A 24239-nucleotide genomic window follows, 5' to 3' on the forward strand; every position below is an offset into this window, starting at 1 on the left:
AAGAGCAATGGCTCTCACTTCCTATTGAACTGATAGACCGCATAATTGAAAGCATCACACATCGCTGTTTGTGCTGTATTGCTTCTAGAGGCAATCATATTCCATATTAAAGGTACTTTTTCTATTGCAAACCGATACTTCCAATTTGTTTATTTTATACATGTGCTAATTTCTATACTACTATTAATGTCTGATAATTTCTTTTTATGTTGTTTAATACCTTACTATGTGTTGTATATTGTGGGTAAGTTTCATAAAATTCCATGTGTAATTTCTTGAGTTATCGCGATTTTTGTGAATTTTCCTTAATTTATGATAACCAGTGTATATATATACACACACACCTTAGGGATACCACAACAGGGAAAACCGAAAAATTCGTACCAGGAAATAACATCCTGAAATTAAAAGGGAAAAATTCAGAAATAAATTAAAATGGAGGCACTGACATACGTGGCAGCTATTTTTCTTCAAATATTCTTCCAGTTGTGACATGAGCAGCTTTGTGCTGCCGAAACTTGGATCTACGTATTTTATACTTTTTTTCTTTCAATTTTCGTTATTTATGCATCTGTGACTTAAATTGTATTGGTATGTATATGTAATTAAATTCTATGTAAAATCATTAGGTTAATTGTATGTTATAATTATTAATAAATTTCTTCGTTAACTAAATTCATATTTTTACTATGCGCAAATCCGTATCTAAAGATTTTCTAATATTTAATACAGAATTTTTTTAAATAAAAATTTTTTTTTCATTAAATGTTAATATTTTCTCTAAAAACAGTTAAAGGGTATACTACTCTGTGCAGTGGTGTACCGTACTAGTGACAGGACTGGCTCTCGCCAAGGACGTAAGCTAGAGACAAATCGCAATTATTGCTTGAGAATAATAGAAATTTCAAACTTGTCGGGAAAAAAAATCGATGTTATAAGAATCTAATAATCTTCAATATTTTTCATCCTTCCAATTGCTAGAAAGCCATCCTAGCAATTCCTGTTGGCTTCCAAAGCCGACAAGAAGTGCTTCAATTAGTTAATGAAGGTCCATCCCAACCTGTTAGTGCAAGAACATTGAGACGGGAGCTGCATACAATGAACAATTGGAGTCGAACATCTCGTAAGAGGCCATTGCTCACACAGGCTGCCGGAATATATGTTCTGACGAATCACGTTTTTTTTTTTTTTTTTCAAAAGACGCACGTCGCTGAGTGCAGCAAAGAACAGATGAAGCATTTCATCCTGACTGTGTGCAAGGTCAGGATCAAGCCGAAGGAGGGTCTGTCATGCTTTGAGGGCGTTTTTCTTATTATGGATTGAGCTCCCTCTCTGAGTTCGTCACTACACGAACTAACATTTTATTTGAACATTCTGGATGATAAGATGTTGCCTGTCAGTCAACATTCTCATGAAAAGTGTGTTGTCGATATCCCTACTTTTCGAAATGACAACGGCAAAGTTCATCGGGCTGGAAGAATATGTGACTAGTTTTATGAACACCCAGACACTCAATTACATCTCGACTGGCCTGCAAAATCACCTGACTTCAACACAATTGAAAATTTGTTAGACAATAAGTTGAATCGACGGGTAAAACTCCGAAATCATCATTCTCGCAATTCCGTTGATTTGCACGATCAAATCCTCAGCGACTAGCTTAAACTGGATTCGACGTACCAACAAAACCTTGTGTACTTACTTTCTGACCTAATCCAGGTGGTTATCGAATCCAGAGGCGGTGTTACATGCTATTAAATGATGTTTTTCATGATTTCCCTTAGGGTTACTAATTTTTTGTTCGGTGTGCTTATAATGAGAATATGTTCATTTTAAATAAAACAATAAAATGATCTTAAATTTTTTTTTTCGCAGTTTAAAATATTGGCGATTGAAATGGGCTGCAGGTGGTGTAGAGCAGAACTCTCTATCAATGGCAATACATCGCATGCTTTCCCCATTAGAATGTGGAGAGTCATAGAAGAAGGAAATACGTTAGTTTCTCTCTTAATTTTCATTAGATTAAAATATTTTAAGTTGGGAAACTATATGGAACTGAAAACAACGTTAAACATACTTCTAAAAGAAAGCGTCATTGAAATTTTTAACAATTAAATACGAAAATTATTAAGAAAAGGAAAAATATCGTAGTGCATTCCTATACAACTGGAAAGAGGAAGATAAGGAAGGGGAAGGGCCAAAGGCGTATTCGAGCGTTGCAATCGCCAATATATTTTTTTCTTTTCTTATGGACGAGTAAAAAACATCGATGTAAAGCTAAGTTACTTGATATTTTTTTATGAAAGCAAGTCGGTACACGCGGAGGATGAGTTTTCAATTTGACAGGTTTGAATTATAGGTGATCGCAACACTCGGATACGCCATCTAGGGGAAAGACCGATTCCATGCCTTTAGCCCTTCCCTTTCCCTATCTTCCTCATTTCAGTTGTATAGGAATGCACTTCGATATTTTTCCTTATCTTATTTTTTTTCGTATTTAATTCTTGAAAATTTCCCTGGCGCTTTCTTTTAGAAGTATGTTTAATGTAGTTTTCAGTTCCATATAGTTTTCTAATTTAAAATATTTTAATGAATATGAAAATCAAGGCAGAAACTAACGTACTTCCTTCTTCTATGACTCTCCATACGCTAATGGTGAAAGCATGCGAAGTGTTGCCATAGGTAAAGAGTTCTGCCTGTAGCCCATTTTGTTCGCCAATCTCTATCACGGAGTCCTAGGTGCTCGATTCTCAGTGCTGATTTGATTTGTTCATTTACGTCGCACTAGAGCTGAACAATGGGCTATTGGCGACGGTCTGGGAAACATCCCTAAGGATGATCCGAAGACATGCCATCACAATTTTGATCCTCCGCAGAGGGGATGGCACCCCCGCTTCGGTAGCCCGATGACCTGCACGCGAAGTTGAGCACTTTACGGTAGAACAGTTTAGCGAGGATCTATACCGCACACCCTCGGTCCCTACGCAAACTGATCCAAGTGGTCATCCACCCGCACACTGACCGCAGCCAGTGATGCTTGACTTCGATGATCTGCTGGGAATCGTGTCTTAACTATCAGTCCACCGCGGGACTTCTCAGTGTTGAACTTCCGAAAGCGAGCATTCGAGTTTAGCAAAATAGGCTACTAAAAGCGTTTTTATTCCATCAATTTCAGAGATGTCAAGCTTACTTTTAAAGCTTTCCTATCAGGAATGTTTATTTTTAGACTCGTTTCCATGGATGTTGAAGCGGCACTCCAGTCTCCATGCTCATTTCATTTTGCAAAATTTACATATAACTTAGTACTAGAGGTGTAACTAACTGTTATTAGTTATAAAAAATAAAGACTATTAATATGAATCATTTTTTAATCTAGAAGTAAATTCTGTCTTAAATTTATTTTAGTGAACTGAAGAGTTTTCCTTAAATACTTAAAGTAAATTTTAAAAGTGTTTTTGAATCTTTGTTCTATTACTAGTATAGTTTCCGTGTCATAAAAAGGACTCAATATGGAAATATATCCCCGAAATAATTAGACAACACAGGATCAAACATAAAGTAAATAATAATAAGTAAAAAAAACCTTGATTAGTTGAAATAAAAATTATAAAAAATAAGACGTTCTAAAACTTTTTCTAGCTAATTCCCATTATGAATTATTATGCATCACAAAATTAATATTTGATGATCTGGATCATTTCGAGTTTAAAGAGTATTATAATCAAACAGTCCCTAAATTCTCATTCTGAACTGTTTTTAACATTGTAATTTGGGTTCTTTCTTCTTCTTTTTTTTAAAGTGTGGGTATGTTTAGCTTGGTAAATTTTAAAATCTTATTGGAAAAATATTCAATTTCTATATTGTGATGAGGATTTCAAGAATGAATAGTTACTAAGATGTCAAATCTGATTTTCACCAAATTTCTGTAATTCTTTTACTTTTGGTACCATCCATTTAAATTTGATGCTTATGTTTTGGGGTTATAATCTATTTTGAGGCATTAATCTGTTAAAAAAAGTGTGTATGTAGAAGAAAAGCATGTTTTGTTTGTTAATTAATTGACACAAATAATTTATCATATCATAGAAATTATCTTCAATTCATGAAGATTACATCTTTCCTCTGTCATTGAGTTTTATTAATACTATTTTTATTCTGCTCTACATTACTTTTTTACATAAAATTTTTTTTTTTTAGATGGCTGATTTTGAAGGCAACGCTTCACCACCTTCAGATAGTTATGATTTTGATGCTAGTAGAGTTGAAAAACGAACAATATATCTTACAGCTCTTGGTACACCCTGCCAGTATCTAAACATACTTGCTGAAATTGATAAGGTTAGCTTTCATGTTATTTTTATTATAATTTAAACCTATGTGTTGCTGCTTAAGTGTAGAAATCAGTTATTCTACAGAGATTATTTAGATGTGCAGATTTTCTAAGGTGATCCATAAATTGCGAAAAAATTGTTTCATTTCTCATTAAATAACCTGGGTAATTTCCAAAATACATAGAGAATTTGCAAATTACAAACTAGGCACTCTTTAAAGTAAGAATAAAATATTTTTTTTTTTTTTGGAACAACAGCACCATTTTATTACATTTAAATTTACATAATGTTGTTTATTTTTACTATCAAAAAGGAATCAAGTTACTACAATCAAATCACTGACAAATATTTTTTATAGAATCAATCACTTTAAGAACAATAATTAAAAAAAAATAATCAAAAGGCTTGAAATCTTATTCTAACTAGCTGAATACCTGTGCTTTATGGGGTGAATAAGAAAAGAAAATAGTAAAAGAATCAGTGTTGAGAAACTCTACAAAATTTTGCAGAAAACTGAAAGGCATATGTCTAAACAATAAATAAAGCTAAAGTAATTTCAATTATTTGTTTATTTATTATTAAATCCTTCACGGTGGATTAATGTCATTAGATTAAGGAAAATACAGCTTTTTTCCCGTTCATTCTATCAAAATAAATACTACTCTGTATAAATATTACTCTTTACCTATTTCCAAAACAAAAAAAATTTTTTCATTTTTTTTAATATTTGTAATCTGCTACAAAATCTGATGCCTAAGAAAGCTTTTGTATAAAAAAACAGTTTGTGTTTTGGCTAATTTGTCTTTAAGTTAAAGACCCTGTTTTTTGGCTAATTTGTCTTTAAGTTAAAGACCCATTATATGGATAAAAAGGTCTTGTTATTATTGTTATTTAGGAAATTAAAGGATTGTTATTATTGTTTTTATGATATGTGCTATGTATTTTTGTACTAATATACATAAAAATAAAAAAAAGATTTAAAGCTTACTAGCTCTTGGTGGATTTGAATTTCATTACAGATACCAAATAATGCTTTTCCTATTTTTAAAATGTTGAAATTTTCATGTCCTTTGTAAATATTTGTGTATTAATGTACTAATTAAAATTTTTTTAGTATGCCTTTGTGACTCCATCTGATTCCGAAGAAACAGAACTGAGTTCTGATGAAAGTTTGTAATTTTAATATATATTTAACTGATTTTCTTTTTCTATTTTTTTTTTGTTTTAAATACTGTATTGTGTAATTATCATTCTAGTTTTGAGGTTTACCTTTTTGGCTTAAATGCCTTTATTTAAAAACTTTTTTTTTAATGCCACATCCGACTTTTTGTCATATTAAAAAGTATAAAAAGAAGAAAAAATTATTTTTAATAGGCTAATTATGATATTTTTTATGCAAATATCACCTTTTTTTCCATACAAGTAAGTAGTGATTGTTTAAATAATAATAATAAAAAAAAATGTATGTAAAAGTAATATTAAATGACAATGATATTATTAAATAATTATATAATAAGTAACATTATTGAAAAATTTAAATTAATGTATAATAGGTATTATTAAAAAGATAGCTTAAAAACATAAATTGTAAAAATCATCTTTATATTTTTTTTTCGTTGTCTGGTTATAGAATTACCAGTGAGAAATCTTCTTTACAGCATTCAAAGAATTTCTTTTGTATCTTAAATTTTTTTTATTTAATTGATTTCAAATTTATAACAAATGAAATAAATAAAAATTATAACAAAAATAATATAATTTTACCACTTAAGTTCAAATTTTTCCTAGCAGCTGTGTTTCTTCTGAAAATAATAATGATTATAATGAACTCTAATAAAGTAGTGATCTTATCATTTATTGCATATACTATTGAATGCAATATATAATATTTTGATTTTCAATCCAAAATCAAATTGATTATGGAAATTTTGCTTCAAATTTGTACAAGTTGTTACAATTGTACTTCGGAACAGATTTCCAGTACAATATTGTATAGTCAATGTTCTATATTGTACTGGAAATATGTTTTTCAATTGTATTTGTTTCAAAATATGTTGATGTTTACTGTAATATTTATTATATTATTCTACTATATACTTAATCACCAATTGCTATTTCTTTTAGAAGTGTTGTGGTTATTTTAATTACAGTACAGGACCCGTTATCCGGAAATCAGAAAACCGGAAAACCAAAAAACCGGAATGAAATTCGATAAATTTTCCCGCCATTCAAAAAAAAATGTTTTTTTCCTCATAAGATTTTAGGATTTTTCTTTCTTTTTTGAAAGATGTTTACCTTACCATCATTTTGGAAATGATCATTAGTGTATTACTTCATCGTTTTTTCTTTTTTTAAAGATTATTTCTAAATTTTTTTTTTTTTTAGTTGGGTTTAACAATAAAAAAAAAAGGCTTTTTGTAGCGATTCAGAAAACCGGAAAAATCAGTTATCCGGAATAGTGATGGTCCCGATCGTTCCGGATAATCGGTTCCCTACTGTATTAAAAAATATTATGGTACTTGTCCTTTTTGGGAGCTGTAAAAAACCTTTCACCGCAGTACCTAAATCACATATCTATGTTAGTCGATTGTATTGACTGTTCTGCAGGAAATCATTTCATATTTGCAGATGTCTTACAGATGTTGTCACATGTAAGCAACTATCTTAAATTAAATTATTACTATTTTTTTAATATGATGATTAATTTTCTTTAAAAAGTTGAAACTTCGAAAAAAAAAAGTACTTTTGTTAGTTATCCTAGATTCATAAACATGCATAAGTGATACACTGTTCATAAACATTCATCTAACAATCTAGGAAAGTACTTAACAAGTGTTTACATCTTTTGATTTCTGTGGGACGAATGTTTATGAAATTTGGGTTAAATTAAATACTGAATCATGTATAAATTCCCAAATAATGAAATCAAAATTATGAACAAACTGAAAAAACAATTTATGTTGAAAATTCTAGTTGGATTAGTTCTGTTAAGTACATCACAGTTTTACAAATTTTTTGCTTTAAAAAGTACATTAAGTATCTATTACCACAGTAGCTATTACCAGTAGTGCTTATTAGCCCCTATGAATTGAGCACAACTGGCACAAATAATAATTTGGCGAGTTTTTACGTACCCCCAAACGTATAAGTACCATTTTTTTGTAAAAGCTTTAAGAGGGTCCATTTTATACTTGTTAAACTTGATTTTTTTTCCCTCATAGGTATTTCTTCTAAAGCTTCTTCACAGCAAAGCGTTATAATTCTTCCCATATCCACTAGTGTTAAAAAAATCAAAGAAGAGAAATTGTCTGACACTGAAGACTCTTCAAAATCAAAGAGTAATAAATTAAAGATTACCAAACAAAGCCCTCCAAAATCAAAGAAGTGGCCTGTAGTAGATTACTCTGACTCTGATTCAGGCGAGGATAAGGAAGATTTACGTCACAAAAAACCTGATGATTATCGATCTAAAGGCCAGGGTAAGAAAAATGTTACTGATTCTCCGGAAGATCGATCTAAATCTAGTCGTAAGAAGTATTCAAAAAGTCCCGATGAAGATCGATTCAGACGTCATCGTAAGAAGTATTCAGCCAGTCCGGATGAAGGTCGATACAAACATCGTCGAAAGAAGTATTCAGATAGTTCTGATGAAGGTCGATCCAAACATCGTCGTAAGAAACATTCAGATAGTTCTGATGAAGGTCGATCACCAAATTATCGCAAAAAGTTTTTACCTGTGAAAAAGGAAGAAGAATATAAGTATAACCCTGGAATTACAACAGCATTTGGTCAGTTTCATTGCAAAGTAAGAAGAATTTCTCACTCTTTTGAACAAGTTTAAGAGAACAGGGTGCGTAGCATTTTTAAAAAGTGCTTATTTTTGATTTACGTTTTTTAAAAGCCCTTAAATGTGCTTTTTTTATTTGGTGCTTGTAAAAAGTGCTGAATTTTTTATCTTTTAAAAGAGATTTTTTCTTTGCCGTATCGATTGTCGTTCTAAATTATAAAGCGCTTAAAGGTGCTTATTTTTGATGTACGTTTTTTAAAAGCCCTTAAAGGTGCTTTTTTATTTGGTGCTTGTAAAAAGTGCTTAATTTTTTATCTTTTAGGAAGAGATTTTTTCTTTGCCATATCAATTGTCGTTATAAATTACAAAAAATTCATGATTTTTTCTGCAATATTTATCAGAGACTAGTTATTTTATCATGATTATGTAAAGTTTTTGAAAATATTTTTGAATTTTATTGATTTTATGTTTATAAATTAAGAACTTTAAAAGGATAGACAAAAATAATTTTTGTTACTACACAGATCCTAATTATGATTTTTTTTTTTGGAAAGTGATTAAAAATATTTTTTGAGTGCTTAAAAAGTACTTAAAAGGTGCTTATTTTTTGATGAAAAAATCTGGCTATGCACCTTGGAGAATCATTAGAATTGCTATCACTATAATTATTGTGAAATGCAGCACTTTCAGATATTTCAAATATGTATAAAAACTCTTCACACCCTAGGTTCCCAATATGATTGTTATTTCCCCTCTCCCAATGAGTTATGAAGACATGTAAGGGGGTGCCAAGAAAACTATTTATTTCTAGAGAGTTCTAACAAACATTAAATTATTAAATATGCTTCTTGGTGTATAAGTCGACCTGTTATTTAAGTCAATCCCTAATTTTTTATTACATGTTAGCAAATTTCTGGTGTATCAAGTGTATAAGTCTACTGCTGTCTGTAAGTCTATTTTTGTTTTAGCCATCATGAGGCAAATGATACTATAAGCGGGGCAAAATGCAGATTCAAATGATATTGTAAAATATTTTTAAAAATGTGGAATTTGAGTTCTTTGAAGGGGGAAAATGATTTTTTTTTGAGACTGTAAATAAAAATAACTATTTTTTGGGGGGGGGGGCAGAAATACCTTTTTAACCCTGACAAAAAAAATTCTGCAATACCCGCTTCATGATTTTAATGCTGAGCTGTACCACTGTGCCATGATTTTATGTGCAATGATTTTAGTTGAAATTTTTCTTTTGTTCTTGTGGCTCCTCAGAATTTTATTTAAGAGACTGTTATTCTTTAATTTAATTAAACGTGCAATTTTTTTTTTAAAGAAAAGTCAGAAACTTTTCATTTGAGAACTTTAAAGTATTTAATTTTTTCCTTACCTTTTTCCCCCTTTTAACTCAAAGATATAATAATTCAAAGATATATTAATAAGTGCTAGTGACCATGGATATCCTATTGTTAACTTATTAAACATAACTCTCTGATTAGATTTTGAAATATGTTTCTTCACTTTTGTTAGGTTGTTTAGATTCATAAATGATATTGCCTATTTCCTACTTTTTATACTGTACAAGAAATCAAGTTATACTGTATAAGAAATCTATTTTATCAAGTACTTGATTTAAACTGAAAAATGATATGAAGAATTTATTTTTATGCAGATATTTACAACTTTTACAAATGAGCTATTTGCATCAAAATTAGTATAAAAAATGTTTCTAGCAGTCATTATGCATATTTTAAACAACTTCCAGAAGCAAATGAAAATTAAAATGGAACAAAAACTTTTTTCTCGTAATTTTTTTATTATCGTTTTTTAAAAATTTTCTTATAAGGTAGTATTGAAAATTTTTGACCTGAAAATGTAAGCATTGATTTAGAAAAGGGTTGGGAACATGTGGTCTACTCTTATACAGATTTTTAAGTCTCACTTTTTAACATTTCATGAGCAAATTTTTTAATTTCTTATGTATTTTCTAGTCCGATCGTAAAAAATATCTCTTTTCACTCTATTTCTTCTGTTTCTTTTCTTATTTCAAACTTGCGACAGTATGACCACGAAAATCTGGCCTGCTCGGAGGTTTATTAAGTCCAGATGTTGTAAAATTCTGGATGTTAGGTTAATTAAAAGAGAAGTCAAAGTTACATGCCCAAAATTATAAAGAAATAGGCGTGACACACCCACATGTTCATTTGATCTTTTTTTCAGCAATTATTTTGTAAATTTTGCCATGGCTTTTTAAAATTTTGATATTTTAATACATGACTATGACCCCTTGAATATTGATATACTCTCTTAAGTAATCTTATTCATTTTTTTTTAAGTTCTCGAATTTTGAAGATTTTTTAGTAAATTTATTAGCTTTGTTAATCGTTTTTTCCCAGCAATTTTTACACAGCATTTCTAGGTTGTTTTTAAAACATGAGTGTTTTTAAAAGAATACACAAAAATTCTGAATTATCTGTTTAAATAACTGCTATTTGACTTGTTTGATTTCGCCCTAAATTTGCGTAGTTTTTTTGTTATTTATTTAGCTTTACTATTATGGATCTCCATTTTGTTTTTAAAATCCAAATATTCATAAAACATAACCACAGCATGTGTATTTTGAATCACACATTTGAATTTCTTCTCGACGAGGCACTACATTTGTGAAGATTTCACAATAAGTTTATGTTGTCATATTTTGCCGGAAATCACTTTGAACTTTTTTAAATCCCAATGTTTTTAATAATACAGTAGTATTACAATAATTACATTGGGTTGTCATGCTCAATTAGGACGATTTCATCATAAATTCATGCAGGTTTGTTCATTGCTTTTTCAAGAGTTACAATAATAAGAGAATACAGTTTTTCAGATCTTCAAAGTCAAAATTTTTTTAATGCAGTGTTATTATTTTAATGCAGTGTTATTATTTTAATGCAGTGTTATTGTTTAATGTAGTCAAAAATTTTTAATGCAGTGTTATATAAATTTCTGCTTCATAACTCTAATTTTAAATCAAAGTTTCACAAGTTGAAAAAAAGTCTGGATTTTGGAGGTTCTGCTGTAATTTTATAATTTCACAAAGAAAATGAATTTCCTATTAACTTGATATTTTAGTGATGATAAAAATACTTTTCTTCAACAAATTTCCTCATCTGTTTCCGTTGCTAATTTTATGGTATTGTGAGGAAATATGAATTTCTTAGGAACTTGATATTTTCATAATAGAAAATAAACGCTTTGCACTAAATTTCTTCTCTTTTTCCTCATTTCAAAATTGCTAATATCGTGACAGTTTGGAGAAATAGAAATTTCTTATGAGCTAGCCTATGAAACTTGTCTATGAATATCTTCCATGAAAAAACCACTTTTCAATAAATTTCTTCCCTCTTTCTTTTTCTCATTAAACTCTTTTCTCTAACTTTCCTTTCTTAACTTCAGATTTTTCAAAAACGTGTATTTATACCTATTAAAAGATATCATGTATAAAGTAGATATTTAAGAAACCAATTGAATATCTTTGAATTTTACTTGAATATCACCGCCCCCTATTTAGTTATATTCTATTATAATTCGAACTTTATACATATTAGTTTATACATTTAGTTCAATAGCTAATTCTCATAACTGCTTTCATTAATTAATATTGTAAAAATAAAATGAAGCATGCTTGTTGTGAGCCATGATTTAACAAGATCCGAAATGTGTGTTAGTGATAAAAAGCTAAATAAGTGTAGGTATTAGTGTTAAAAAGCTATAAAACAATATTGTTTAACACTTCGGTTTAACAAGGAGTTTTTTTTTATAAGTTTCTGTTCTGGAAAATTATTTTATTGAAATTATGAAAAAAATCATACTGAAATTTTTTTCTTTTTGAAAGTGTGTAAAAATTATCATTGCTTATATTGTTCAGAAATTGTAGATGAGCAATAAATAGTAATACCTTATCCCTTTTCTGTCTTGTCCTGAATTTCTATTATATTATATTAGCATATTAGGACAAAATATTAAATGCAAGTATGGTTTGTTAAACAATCGCCCAAAATAAGTATCAAATTAATTTATAATCAAAGTTCACGCTCTTTCAACTCAAAGATTTTATTTTTATAATCGATATTGAACAGGCACCCAATTCTGAGTTTAACAAACTAATAAAATATTTTGCATTACAGGTTTGCGACATCATTGTCAACAGCGAAACAACTTACCAAACTCATCTGCAAGGAAAAAGACATCAAAAGGTAAAAGTTTACTTTTTAATAATTTTTAAATTACTGATTCATCTACCTTAATTTGCTTTTAAATATTTATAGCATCAAATACAAGTTATAGAACATAAAACTTGTTCTTTAGAAAAAAATTAATTTCTCGTATATTTATTAGCTAGAAATATCAAATATGTTATTTATATTTGTTTATAATGCACTATTTCCCCCCAAAAAAACACATTTTAGCTTGGTACCTATATGTATTTTAACAATATTCAATAACACCTTACAGGGAAGAACACCTATATGTATTTTAACAATATTCAATAACACCTTACAGGGAAGAACACCTCTATGTATTTTAACATTATTCAATAACACCTTACAGGGAAGAACACCTATTTGTATTTTAACATTATTCAGTAACACCTTACAGGGAAGAACACCTATATGTATTTTAACATTATTCAATAACACCTTACAAGAAGAAAAACAATGGAAATGACTTAAAAAATTGTCAGAATTGTTACAGAATGTTGTAAATATTTCCCTCGAACAACATATACCTGGCTAACAGTCCATTAAAATAGTTTCAGCTTTTTTTATATTTGACCAATCACATTTTTCCTTAAATATTTTCAACATTTACATGAATTGAATAAGTTCTGTCAGTAAAGTAAAAAGACAAAAAATGAAGAGCAGAATGTTATAATAAATAGGTCATGAATTGTTTACCTGGGGCTTAGTAGTCCATTGTTATTGTTGTATTACCATTGTTTTCATTCCTATCTCTTTCAAATTAGAACTTCTATCAATATTTTTAATTTAATTTAAAATAATTTTGCTAAATAATGTATTTTGATTTGAGTTTAATTATATATTTTTCCTACATAGAATCTGAAAGCTAAGACTGTACCGGAAGTGGTAAGGAAATCTATGAATGAGGTTTGTTGGATTTAAATACTTTGTATTTTTAATGAATTTTATTATTTATCTATTACTACAATTTTTATGAAAAGTTTAATATTTTAATTTGGGAACAAAAAATTTATAATGATAATGACCACTCACTGTGGTCATTACTTTTAAAATACTTAGTTCAAGACACTTGTTTTAAACATGTTTAAAACATTGAATAGAAAAATCATAATTTTATTTTTTATTACTTTATACCTATGCTTGTCAAATTCCAAAAATTAAGAGAGATGCATCTAAGTAAAAAAAAATTTTTTTTGTGCCGTAATAATATGTTTCAATTGTTTTTTTTTTCTGCTTTTGGCAACAAATAGGACTGATAATTCCCAAAAGAATGATCCCATCATTTTGTTATAAGATCTGTTGTCTATGAATTAAAAGAAAATTGAACTTCTATTAAATTCTAATTATGAAATTAAATACAAATTTGAATTGCTTTATTTTATTTATTTATTTTTATTTAGTTAATTTATTAAAGTGAATATCATTTAAAAATATTCTTCTTATTTTTTCTTCTGAAAATCCTTTTATTGATAAATAATGTTGATCATTTTAACCTATCATAATAATTTAGTTTAAATATAGAAAATTTTTTTTTAGTTATTTATATTTTTGCGTGCTTCTGCCATAAAATATTTTGAAACTTCCTGTTTTGAAAAATTGTTACTATTTCAGCCAAGGATACCACCTCAAATTCCACATCGACCTCTACCTCCTCCTATTAATCGTAAGTTTTTATATTTTTATTTCCTCTTATCCAAATGTATACATAGTATTAAAAAATTCATTTTTCGCTTCTTAAAAGATACCATATGTCAGTATAACTTACTAATGTTTGTCCATATATTTAGAAATCTTTCTTTTTATTTGTATTTCAAAATTTGAGAAATTAAAAATTTGAATTGCACTTCAAGGAAAAATTATAATGAAACTTACTTATTCAGATTATCAAATTATTTATTTTATTTACATCTTTTCATAGTGAACTACTGATTATCTTCAAGGTCGATAACAAATTCTGACACTTACAATACTTAGTATTGTGATCATAGCATAAGAGATTCTGTAAAATGATATTCTGTCTGCGCAAGATTCTGCTCATGCTAGTTTATCTCTTTGAAATTCTGTCCCATTGGAGTATTTTGCCTTCTTATCTTAAAATATTTTATAATTTAATTGTCTTAAATTATATGGTCTGCAATAAATTCTGTTCACTGGTTAAATTCTGACCCATGTTTTATTTCCTGTCGCAATATTTTTCCACTTAGGGAGTCTTCACTTCATAATAATCTGCCTTTAAAATTCAGTCCCATGATATTTTGCCTGCATAAGATTATGTCTTATTCTTGTGAAATCAGATAAATTTTCTCTCCTTATATTTTGTGTGTGTGAGATTTTATCTTATGATATTTATCTCTGTAAAATTTTGTCTCATAAGATTTTGTATGCATAATATTCTGTCTTGAGATATTTGGTATTTGTTAAATTCTACAGAATATTTCGTCTTTTTCTTGGGCACTACAGCCTATGACAGGCGGTAGTCCCAATAAGTTTTTGCCATCATGAGCAGATAATATTTAATATGTGCAAATTTTCCTCTCTCAGTTAAATTACATCTGATAGGATTCTGTTTTCTGATTCTTAGACTGGGTATATAATTTTTTTTTTTTTACTTTTCGGATATATTCAATGATCAATTATTGGTTTCCAATGACAGAACATTGTTAAAACATTGTTTTGCACTGTTTGAAAACCTGTTTTAATACTTTTAAAAACATATATGTACAGGATTTTTCCATATTGTAGATTATCTGTACAGTTTGCTTATTTTTAGTTGTTCTACTTTTTAATTATTTAATGAACAATTGGAAATTTCCTTTAACACTTACGTGTTGGTTATATTTATATTGTGTGTATAGGGGGAGATATTAAGGCATAAATCTTTGACACACTAATAAGTTAGGTTTCAGAAACTCCTTAGCAATATGCTTGTTGTATTGGCTAATTTAAATAATATGTAATGTGCACAAAATAAGAAAAGAAAAAAAACAATAACCTTTAACTTTTGCACTAATGATTTGATTTTCATGCAATAACAATTTAGATTCTTGATGTTCATAATATGGGGTAGGTGATATCTGAAAAATATTATAAATAAAATTTTAAAGAAGTTGTACTTTGAAAATTTTACTTCTCAAGAATTATTCATTCTCCAATTCTGTCCGAGTTATTGAATTTAGCATTTAAGATTGCATAGTTTAAAATCTGTATATCTTACTATTCAATTTCTTTTAACAATTATAAACTGAATAATAGAAATTAAAATAATTATAGAAAAAAATATTTTTTCTCTATAGAATTATTTTTGAATAAAAAACTTTATAGTTTTGTGCTAAAAATTTCGGAAATATGACCAAAAAAAAAGAAGAAAAAAAAAACACTAACAGACAAAGAAGATCAGAAGAGGACCAAGTTTTCAACCTCTTTCTTTGCTAAACTTTTGGAATCATATTTTCCAGAATATCCCTTCCTCCAACCTATATTTTGAGGATCAAAAATTCTAATTTTTAAATTTTTTTATGTTTGAATTCATAACTTAAAATATCTGTCATTCTTAATAATAATGCAGCGGGACATATATTCAATAATGCATAATTATATTTAAAGTTAACTCAATGAACAATTAAAAACAGTTGGTAAGTTAATTTTTATTTTGCATTCTATCAAATCTATGATCAATCTTTCATGAGTTTTCTCTCTCTCTAGCAGGATAAATAATCATTAAAAAAGAATTTTTTAGACATATATAAAAATTTATTCCTTAATTATAATATTTTTTATGTAGTATTAGATTAACATAATTAGTTTAAAGTACTTAGCATTTATCTTTTCCCTTGTAATTTTTTTGTAATACTTTCCTTGATTTTTTTTCGTAGCCCCTAAAAAACCAAAGCATGTAACTTTAAAGGAGGACTCCCTAATACAGCAGATTGCTGAAGATTACAAAGATGGTCCACTTCCAGGTAAATTTTTTTTTATATGCTTGTATGTTTCATGAACAGACAATATACTTTAAAATCTAAATTATGTTATTAAATTTTGAACTATAGATTTTATCAATGTAAGATATTTTATATTTTATTGAGTCTTTATAATTGAACATTGATTATGTTTTTTATAAATTTATTTTTAATTTCTGTCTAAAAGCACGGTTTTTACATGCTTTTTATGGCATGTTCTATCTTTTTATTTAATTTTTGTTAAACATGTGGTTATTTCCGTGGGTTGACAGATTCAAATTTGAAGATCAATGAAGTTATTTGTCAAAAATAACATTTAGTTTTTTTGTCTTTTTATGAATTTTTTATGAAATTCACCTTTTATGGTATTTCCTGATGTGTCAATGAAACAGAGTCGGGCCTAAACTTATTTACAGATATAAATTTTTTTGTGAATTCCTTGAATTAATTTTATGACTAAGAGTAAGTACATAAGGAGGAAATAAGCTTTAAAGTTTTTAAACGTTGACAATGGGAACGGAAGATTATCCCTCACCTTTATTTTTTCTCTGCAAATTCTTAATTCAGAAAACCTATTGATACCTAACACTCATTTAAACTGTTCGTATTCTTTTTGTTTTAATTTGCTGCTGAAAGATATGTTTTCTGAAGTTACTTATCAACTGATTTCTGTCTAATTCACTAGGCACCTTTTCCCACTCCAAAAAGCTAGAGGTTTTCTGAGGTTACTCATCAACTGATTCCTGTCTAATTTACTAGGCACCTTTTCCCACTCCAAAAAGCTACGTGTTTTCTGAGGTTACTTATCAACTGATTTCTGTCTTAATTCACTAGGCATCTTTTCCCACTCCAAAAAGCTAGAGACCTCTTTTCTCCTTTGAACCTTTTGGACCTAACTTTAAACTATCCAGAGTTTCAATGAGCAAATCTTTGCAACTTTGATTCCCTTGAACTTATATTCGGCTGTAATTACACAAAAGAGAAAACACAATATTCTTCATTTAGAATTAGCAATGCCGCAATACAAGGTATATCTTCAAATAACCAGAGTCAAACCAGAGACAAAGAATCGTTAAAGCTCACTGACTCACTCAGTATTAAAAAATATGCATTTACCATTATGAATAGCAATATCTGAATGTTTTCAAAAATTAAAGATTGTTAAATATTTTTTTAAACTTAAAAACACATTGAATTGAAAATTAATGGGATTGTCTCTTTCATTATATATAGATATATACCCCATATATCTAGGTGTCTAAGTCGACATCCTATTTTTGATGATGATTATGAGATAACAAACTTCTGGTATGTCTGGTTTCAGAAATCGTCTTAGCCTGAATGTGGCTGATTAAAGAAGAAAAGACTTTTACGAAAACATTTCCTCTTCTACAGACGTCATGTGTTAAATGATACTAAACATTGTGTAAAATGTGGATTTAAATTTAAATGTTTTTTGCATTATAACTCAAGCATTCAGATCATTTAAAGGTGTGCAGGACTTTTAAAAAGCGGATGTGAAGACTATTTTTTTATTTTTCGTGGAACTCAGCAAGGGCGGAAGAAGTAGATCCGACTTATCTATCTATCTATCTATCTATCTATCTATCTATCTATCTATCTATCTATCTATCTATATATCTATCTATATATCTATCTATATATCTATATATATATATATATATATTACAAGACATTGCTTAAGAAAAAACTAATAAATAACTATAAAGACTTATTATTAAAAAAGAGTTTTACAAGCTAGCAATATGCTAAACATCTCTCTTTTTTTTTACTTTTATTCTTATTATAAACTGTTTAACAAATTCTAATTTGGGACTATACTTTAAAATTCAAATTAATTTTCATTTCTAGGTTTAGATGATGTTGTTGAAGTTCGGCCACCTATTGAGGGAGTGAGAGATATTTCATATCTTTGTAAGATATGTGAAGCGCAGTGTGTCCCAAACTCAATAATGAAACACTTAACAGGATTTAAACATTACTTACGATGCCTGGTATGAAATGCACAGTTAATATTTGTGACCTACGTTTTCTTAACCTAATATATACCCTAATCTATACCTAACCTTATATTTATCTGATTAATTCTAGCATAGGCCTTTTTAATCGTTGCAATGGTACAGTGCTTGCAACATTGATTTGACTTATTTTGACTTTTTTTTTTTAATTTAAAAAAATTACATATGCAATACAGCTTATTAGGCATTGGTTGATTTTTAAAATTTTTACTGTTGTATTTGTTGAAAAGTGATCATAAAACTAGTTAGTAGGTGTTCTATTTTACCTGTTTAGTTTATATAGTTATTTTCTGTACAGGGTCTCAATTTTTTCTCTCTATTAGGATCTGTCCAAGTATTATGTAAGCATAGCTCGCTAGCTATCCATGTAAGCTCGGCTAAGTTTCATTTTAAAAATTATTATTTTTACTATTTATAGGAGATTTTATTCTGATTGAACTGCAGTAGACTGATCTTTAAGACACGGTCAGGGTTGCCACTCCACAGGGAGAACAGGGAAAACCTGGAAAATGCAGGGAATTTAAAAATTACCTAAAATAACAGGGAAAATGCAGGGAATTTTGATTTTTTCATTTCAAACTGGGAAAATACAGGGAATTTTGTTCCTTCTTTTTGTCCTTTAAAAAATGGTGACCACTCAAAGTATAATCTATGGGATATTTAACTATGATATTTCAGCTATACTAAACTATTTAATTTACTATGGCATTACTTAAGTATGTTCAGCTGTTTTTCCAGCAATTAAAACTAATAAATATAGTTAGCCCAATATAGCTCACACGAGAGCACAGTAATTGTTGTTTCCTCTTAATATATTGTGTTTAATATGTACAGGGAAAACACAGGGAATTTTTTCCCCCAGACTTTAGTGGCAACCCTGACGGTTCCCAGCAGATCACCGAAGTCAAGCATCACTGGCTGCGGTCAGTTTGCGGGTGGGTGACCACTTGGATCAGACTGCTTAGGGACCGAGGGTGTGCGATATTGGTCCTCGTTAAACTGTTCTACTGTAAAGTGCTCAGCTTCGCGTGCAGGTCGTCAGGCTACAGAAGCAGGGGTGCCACTCCCTCTCAGTGTTTTCACTATAGCGCGAGAACGAGAGAATCTCGCATATTTCTTGCGAGATTCTTGCATTAAAAAATGATTATCACGAGAAATTCGCTCATTCTGTAAATAAATGTCAAAATTCGCAAATTTCTCGCATTTTGGAAAAAGCTTCAAATTACGCCATTTCGAATAAAATCCGTTTCACTTTTCTTCCTGGATCTTTCATTATTTTCAACATCTGCCCCGTTATCTAGCTTCCCTATTTACCAGTGTTGTTCAGAGCCTTTTTGAACAACAGAACACAACCACTTAACCCCTTTCAGAACACATTTCTCTGCAACCACGTGTTTAACGTAGGTAAGGTTTCTTCATGTAAGACGTTCAAATTTTTTATGTACTAATGTAAGATGGACAAATACCTTGTAAAGGCAAAATCTTCTATGATGATGCACCAAAAATATTCAATGCTTTAAAAAATAGAAGACATTAAAAATGTATTATAATTAAAGAAATGATTTTTTTCCCAAGAGTTTTTGTGTTTTTTTAGTTTTTAGAAATCTCACTTAACTTTTTGAAATCTCACCCTGTTTTTGAGAAAGGGTGGGAAATTCTCACATATTTTTTTTCTATGATGAAAACACTGCCTCTGCAGAGGATGGATAAAAATCGGGATGGCATGTCTTCAGATCATCCTCAGGGATGTTTCTCCCAGACTGTCGCCAATAGCCCATTGTGCAGCTCTAGTGCGATGTAAATGAACTACAACAACTGAACTTTTAGGGTAACCCTGCAAAATTTAAGGAAAAAGTATAATCCACTTCATCAAAAGTTCTTTGTTTCTTAGCAATTTAAAAGCATTTGATAAAATTCTTTGATTTTTTTTCTTCTGACTCAAATTTCCTGGATGGTTGACAGCATGACTTGTCTAAGATGAAATTTTTCCTAAACATCATAGAGTGTTCTCTTGTCAATGTCCCTATTAACAATACTGATATTTTCCCTCTTTCCTTAAAAAATAAATAAATAAATTGGTTCTCTTCTCCTTTTTAGGTGTTTATGTAGGTAATGTTTGATAGGGACCCATAACTTTTTTCAACCAGTGAAAATATAACTTTGGTTTTGTTTATTTTGTTTAGGAAAAAATTGATTCTTCAAGTTATGAGAGGTACCGTTACATCCCAAAAAGACAAATTGAGTGGAAAGTGAAAAGAATACTTGATGATCACGAAAAGAAAAAGGGGCGCGGTAGGATACGCGTGGAAAAAGAAGTAGCCGAGGAATATCCTCGAAGTAAATCCTTTTTTTTTTTTGGTGTATGTTTATGAATGCATTATGATTAATTAGTATATCTTTTCAGTTTTAGGCAATGCTTCTTGATTATTCCGTTGAGTTGCTTATCTTACTACATATTGAGCAATATCATAAAAATTATTTTAGTATTTCAATTTTTTTAAATTTTGTTGAACAAATAAATTAATTTAAATTTATAAGATAAAGAAAATATGCATATGTGTAATTTTTAAAAAGTACTTCAATTAAAAATACGGAAGCCTTAAAATTTGTTTCTAATATATATATATATATATGTTACCGTTAAAGTGTATAATGCAGTTATTTCATAGAATACCTAGTTACTCCATGAAATAACTGATCGTGTCAGTTAAAGTATGTAATATGTTATTAATTTGACACTTTAACTAGTTATTCTATGAAATAACTAGGTATTCTATAAATTAACTGATGAGAGACAGTTAAAGTGTAAAATAAACAATTTATCTAAAATGAAATAAATAGGTATTCTATAAATAGCTAATGATAGACAATTAATTGAAAAAGAAGCAATTCATCTAATTTATGCAGCGTATAAATGGTATTTATGGAAACGTACCATAAAATCATTTGTTACAACAAGGATTACTAAAATGACACTTGGAATTACAAAGAACATTATTTCTAAAACAAAAACATTTTTTGCTGACACACTGGGTTATTTTGTTTTATGCGGCCGTTTCTTGAGCCCAATTGCAAAAATCCTTCTTCGGTGATTTTTATGATGATAGCTAAAATAGATAAATGCAGTAGATAAATGGAAGGTAAATGTATTTGTCATGCGAGATATATGATATAGATTATTTCACACTTTAACGGGCTGCAGATCGTTATTTTATGAAATAACTAGTTAAACCATGAAATACAAGAGAGTTTTACACTTTAACTGACACGATCAGTTATTTCATGAAATAACTAGGTATTCTATAAAATAACAGATTTCATACTTTAACGGTAACATATATATATTATATAACAAACTATTTTAAAATAATTCATTAAAAAGAATATAATTTTTTATTCTAAGCAGCAGAAATGTGATTCTACCGCTAGTTTGCAGAATTCCGTAAATTTCAAGACAATTGATTAGCAGAAATTTGCGAATCAAGAATTTATATTCCGACAAAATTTTCTCGGAGTTCTGCTTATCTAAAATTTAAATTTCGTTACGCAAAATCTCGTTAAGAAGACATTTTTTCCACCCTTACCAGCATCTCCTTTCCTCCCTAAAACTCTTATTTTTAATGTATATATATTCTTTTATGTGCTGATACACCATGTTTTCTTAACTGTTACAATGCGTTGTTGCATGTATTATTTTTGAGAATTCTTGCTCTAGATAATTGGGAAAAACTCAAAGAATATTTTACGAAATATATAGTGTGTACCCTAAATTAATGCAATTAAAAAAGTGTATATATTGTACACGCAATTTTAAGTAAATTTCTTTTACCAGAAATTGTTTTAGAGAGATCTCTAAAAAGCTCAGGTTAAATGAATTTTGGACAGTCCAGTTTTTACTGTTATTAAAAGTAACAATTTTCTATGTATATAAAAATTTATTAACATTAAAAAATTCCAGTTTTATTAGTTTAATTCTTGGTAGTTGAGAATTTACTGAACTTTACATAACTCTGTATTGAATAGAGTACTATTTTTTTTATTATTAAAATTGAAGTTTTTTCTTTAATTGTATTTTTTAAGTTTTATTTATTTATACATAAGTTTTATTTATTTATTCATTTATAGGGGATGAGCCAGGACCCAGTTGGAGGTGAGTTTGAAATATGATATTATGTAGATTACCACTTATTTAAATGATGTGATAACTTAGATTTCACATTTAATGCATTCTAGAAAGACCAAAAAATTTAGGCATTTGCGATTGAGTTAATATGACCACTTATCAAGAATTTTATAATTTTTAAAAATTCTATTTTTATTTATTCACATAAAACATGCTCCTGTTGACGTTTAACTTCTAAGCAAAATTAAAAATTCTAACATTTCTGCTCATTTTAAAACTCACTTAGAAGATAATTGATTTTCTACATGGGAAATATTGCAGCCTGAAATATGTTTTTTTTTTACTTATATTATCATCAGAGGATTAAATAATGTATTGGGCTCTAATTCCCTTGCAAGTTATTTTAAGATTGCTTATTTTATCATTACATATTTTAAATCTTGCATATTTCGACAAAACTTGTATATTTTACCACTTTTAGAAAATTCTGATCATACATAGTTATAATATAATCTTTTTAAATGTTTAAACTTTTTGCAGTTTTAAATACTTGAGAAATTTTTTTCTCTTTTCCTCTACAATTTTTCTTTACTCATTAAAAGTAGGATAAATGATTTTTACACAAGAGATATTTCAGCCTGAAATATTATTTTTTTAACTTGTATTATCATCAGAGGGTTAAATAGTGTATTGGGCCTTAATTCACTTGCAAGTTATTTTGATTGTAAAAGAATAAAGTATGTGTTTTGGTAATTTACCTTAATATGATTTTTTTAGGGATCAAACACCTGTATATCTACCTTCTTTTTCTGTTCCGTATGATGATGTAAGTATGATATTAGTTTTCATTTTAAAGTAGGCATCTGATGCACTTTTACAGTATTACATAATTTGTAATATTAAGTAATTGAAAATTTTAGTCATTTGTGCTTGTTACATAACTTTAATCACATAACCCTTTATCTTGGTTTATGTCTGTAAAATTTCAAAGCAAAGAATACTAGAGAAAGATATTTTTAAGGAGAAATTATCTAACTCGATAGTTGAGAACATTGCACAAATCTTATTATCAAAAATTTTTTTTATTCAAATCATGCTTTTATTTGAATAATTATATATTTCTTCTTGTATGAACTACTCAGTAGAAATTCAGAGAACACTATCTTAGACTGTTTATTTGACTGTATAGTGTGATTAAGAAAAAACAGATCACCCTGAAAAACTTTTGATCATATAATCGGATCTTCAGGTTCTAGGACTCACTCTTAATGGTTTTAGGGGGTGACCTTGAACATGCTAATTAGTGTAGATGATATTATAAGTTACAAAATATGACATAGAAATACTCTTTCTCCGCATAAACATATATTTATTTTGAGAGATTCGGATTTCTGACCCTAAAAATATAGGGGTAGACGCAATTTGGGAAATATGGCACAAAGTTTCCATGCCTCCAAAGTCTCCTTAGTGTTAAATTTAATTTTTGTGTATTTCGTGATATCTCAAGAACTTTATTAGCAAATTGAAAATCTTTTGCACCCAATTATAAAATTTGTTTATTCAAAGATATTTCCATTTCTTGGATAATTCCAAAGATAATTTTTTGGAACTATTTGACCAATTTCACTTAAATTTTGTATTTCGCTGTATAAAACTGCATTGTTTAAAATGTAAAAAATTTTATTTCTTATTATTCAAAAATGCATAGAATTCTCTTTGGATAAACGAATTTTATAATAGTGTGCAAAATTTTTTCTACTTGCTT

General features: G+C 28.7%; 1 protein-coding gene across 1 annotated transcript in view; it reads left to right on the plus strand.

Annotated features, from left to right (window-relative positions):
• Positions 1-4197: 4197 nt before the first annotated feature.
• LOC107437649 (uncharacterized) overlaps positions 4198-24239 on the plus strand; it is a gene marked incomplete at its 5' end in the record, with an annotated part of 38718 nt that continues 18676 nt past the window's right edge. The window contains 11 exon segments of the mRNA XM_016049739.3: positions 4198-4338; positions 5446-5500; positions 7553-8136; positions 12282-12350; positions 13212-13262; positions 13968-14019; positions 16229-16315; positions 18185-18327; positions 20535-20688; positions 22477-22501; positions 23252-23300. Of these exon segments, the coding sequence (XP_015905225.1) occupies positions 4198-4338; positions 5446-5500; positions 7553-8136; positions 12282-12350; positions 13212-13262; positions 13968-14019; positions 16229-16315; positions 18185-18327; positions 20535-20688; positions 22477-22501; positions 23252-23300 (1410 nt within the window).

The sequence above is a fragment of the Parasteatoda tepidariorum genome, chromosome 6, assembly GCF_043381705.1.
Source record: "Parasteatoda tepidariorum isolate YZ-2023 chromosome 6, CAS_Ptep_4.0, whole genome shotgun sequence".
NCBI lineage: Eukaryota > Metazoa > Arthropoda > Arachnida > Araneae > Theridiidae > Parasteatoda > Parasteatoda tepidariorum.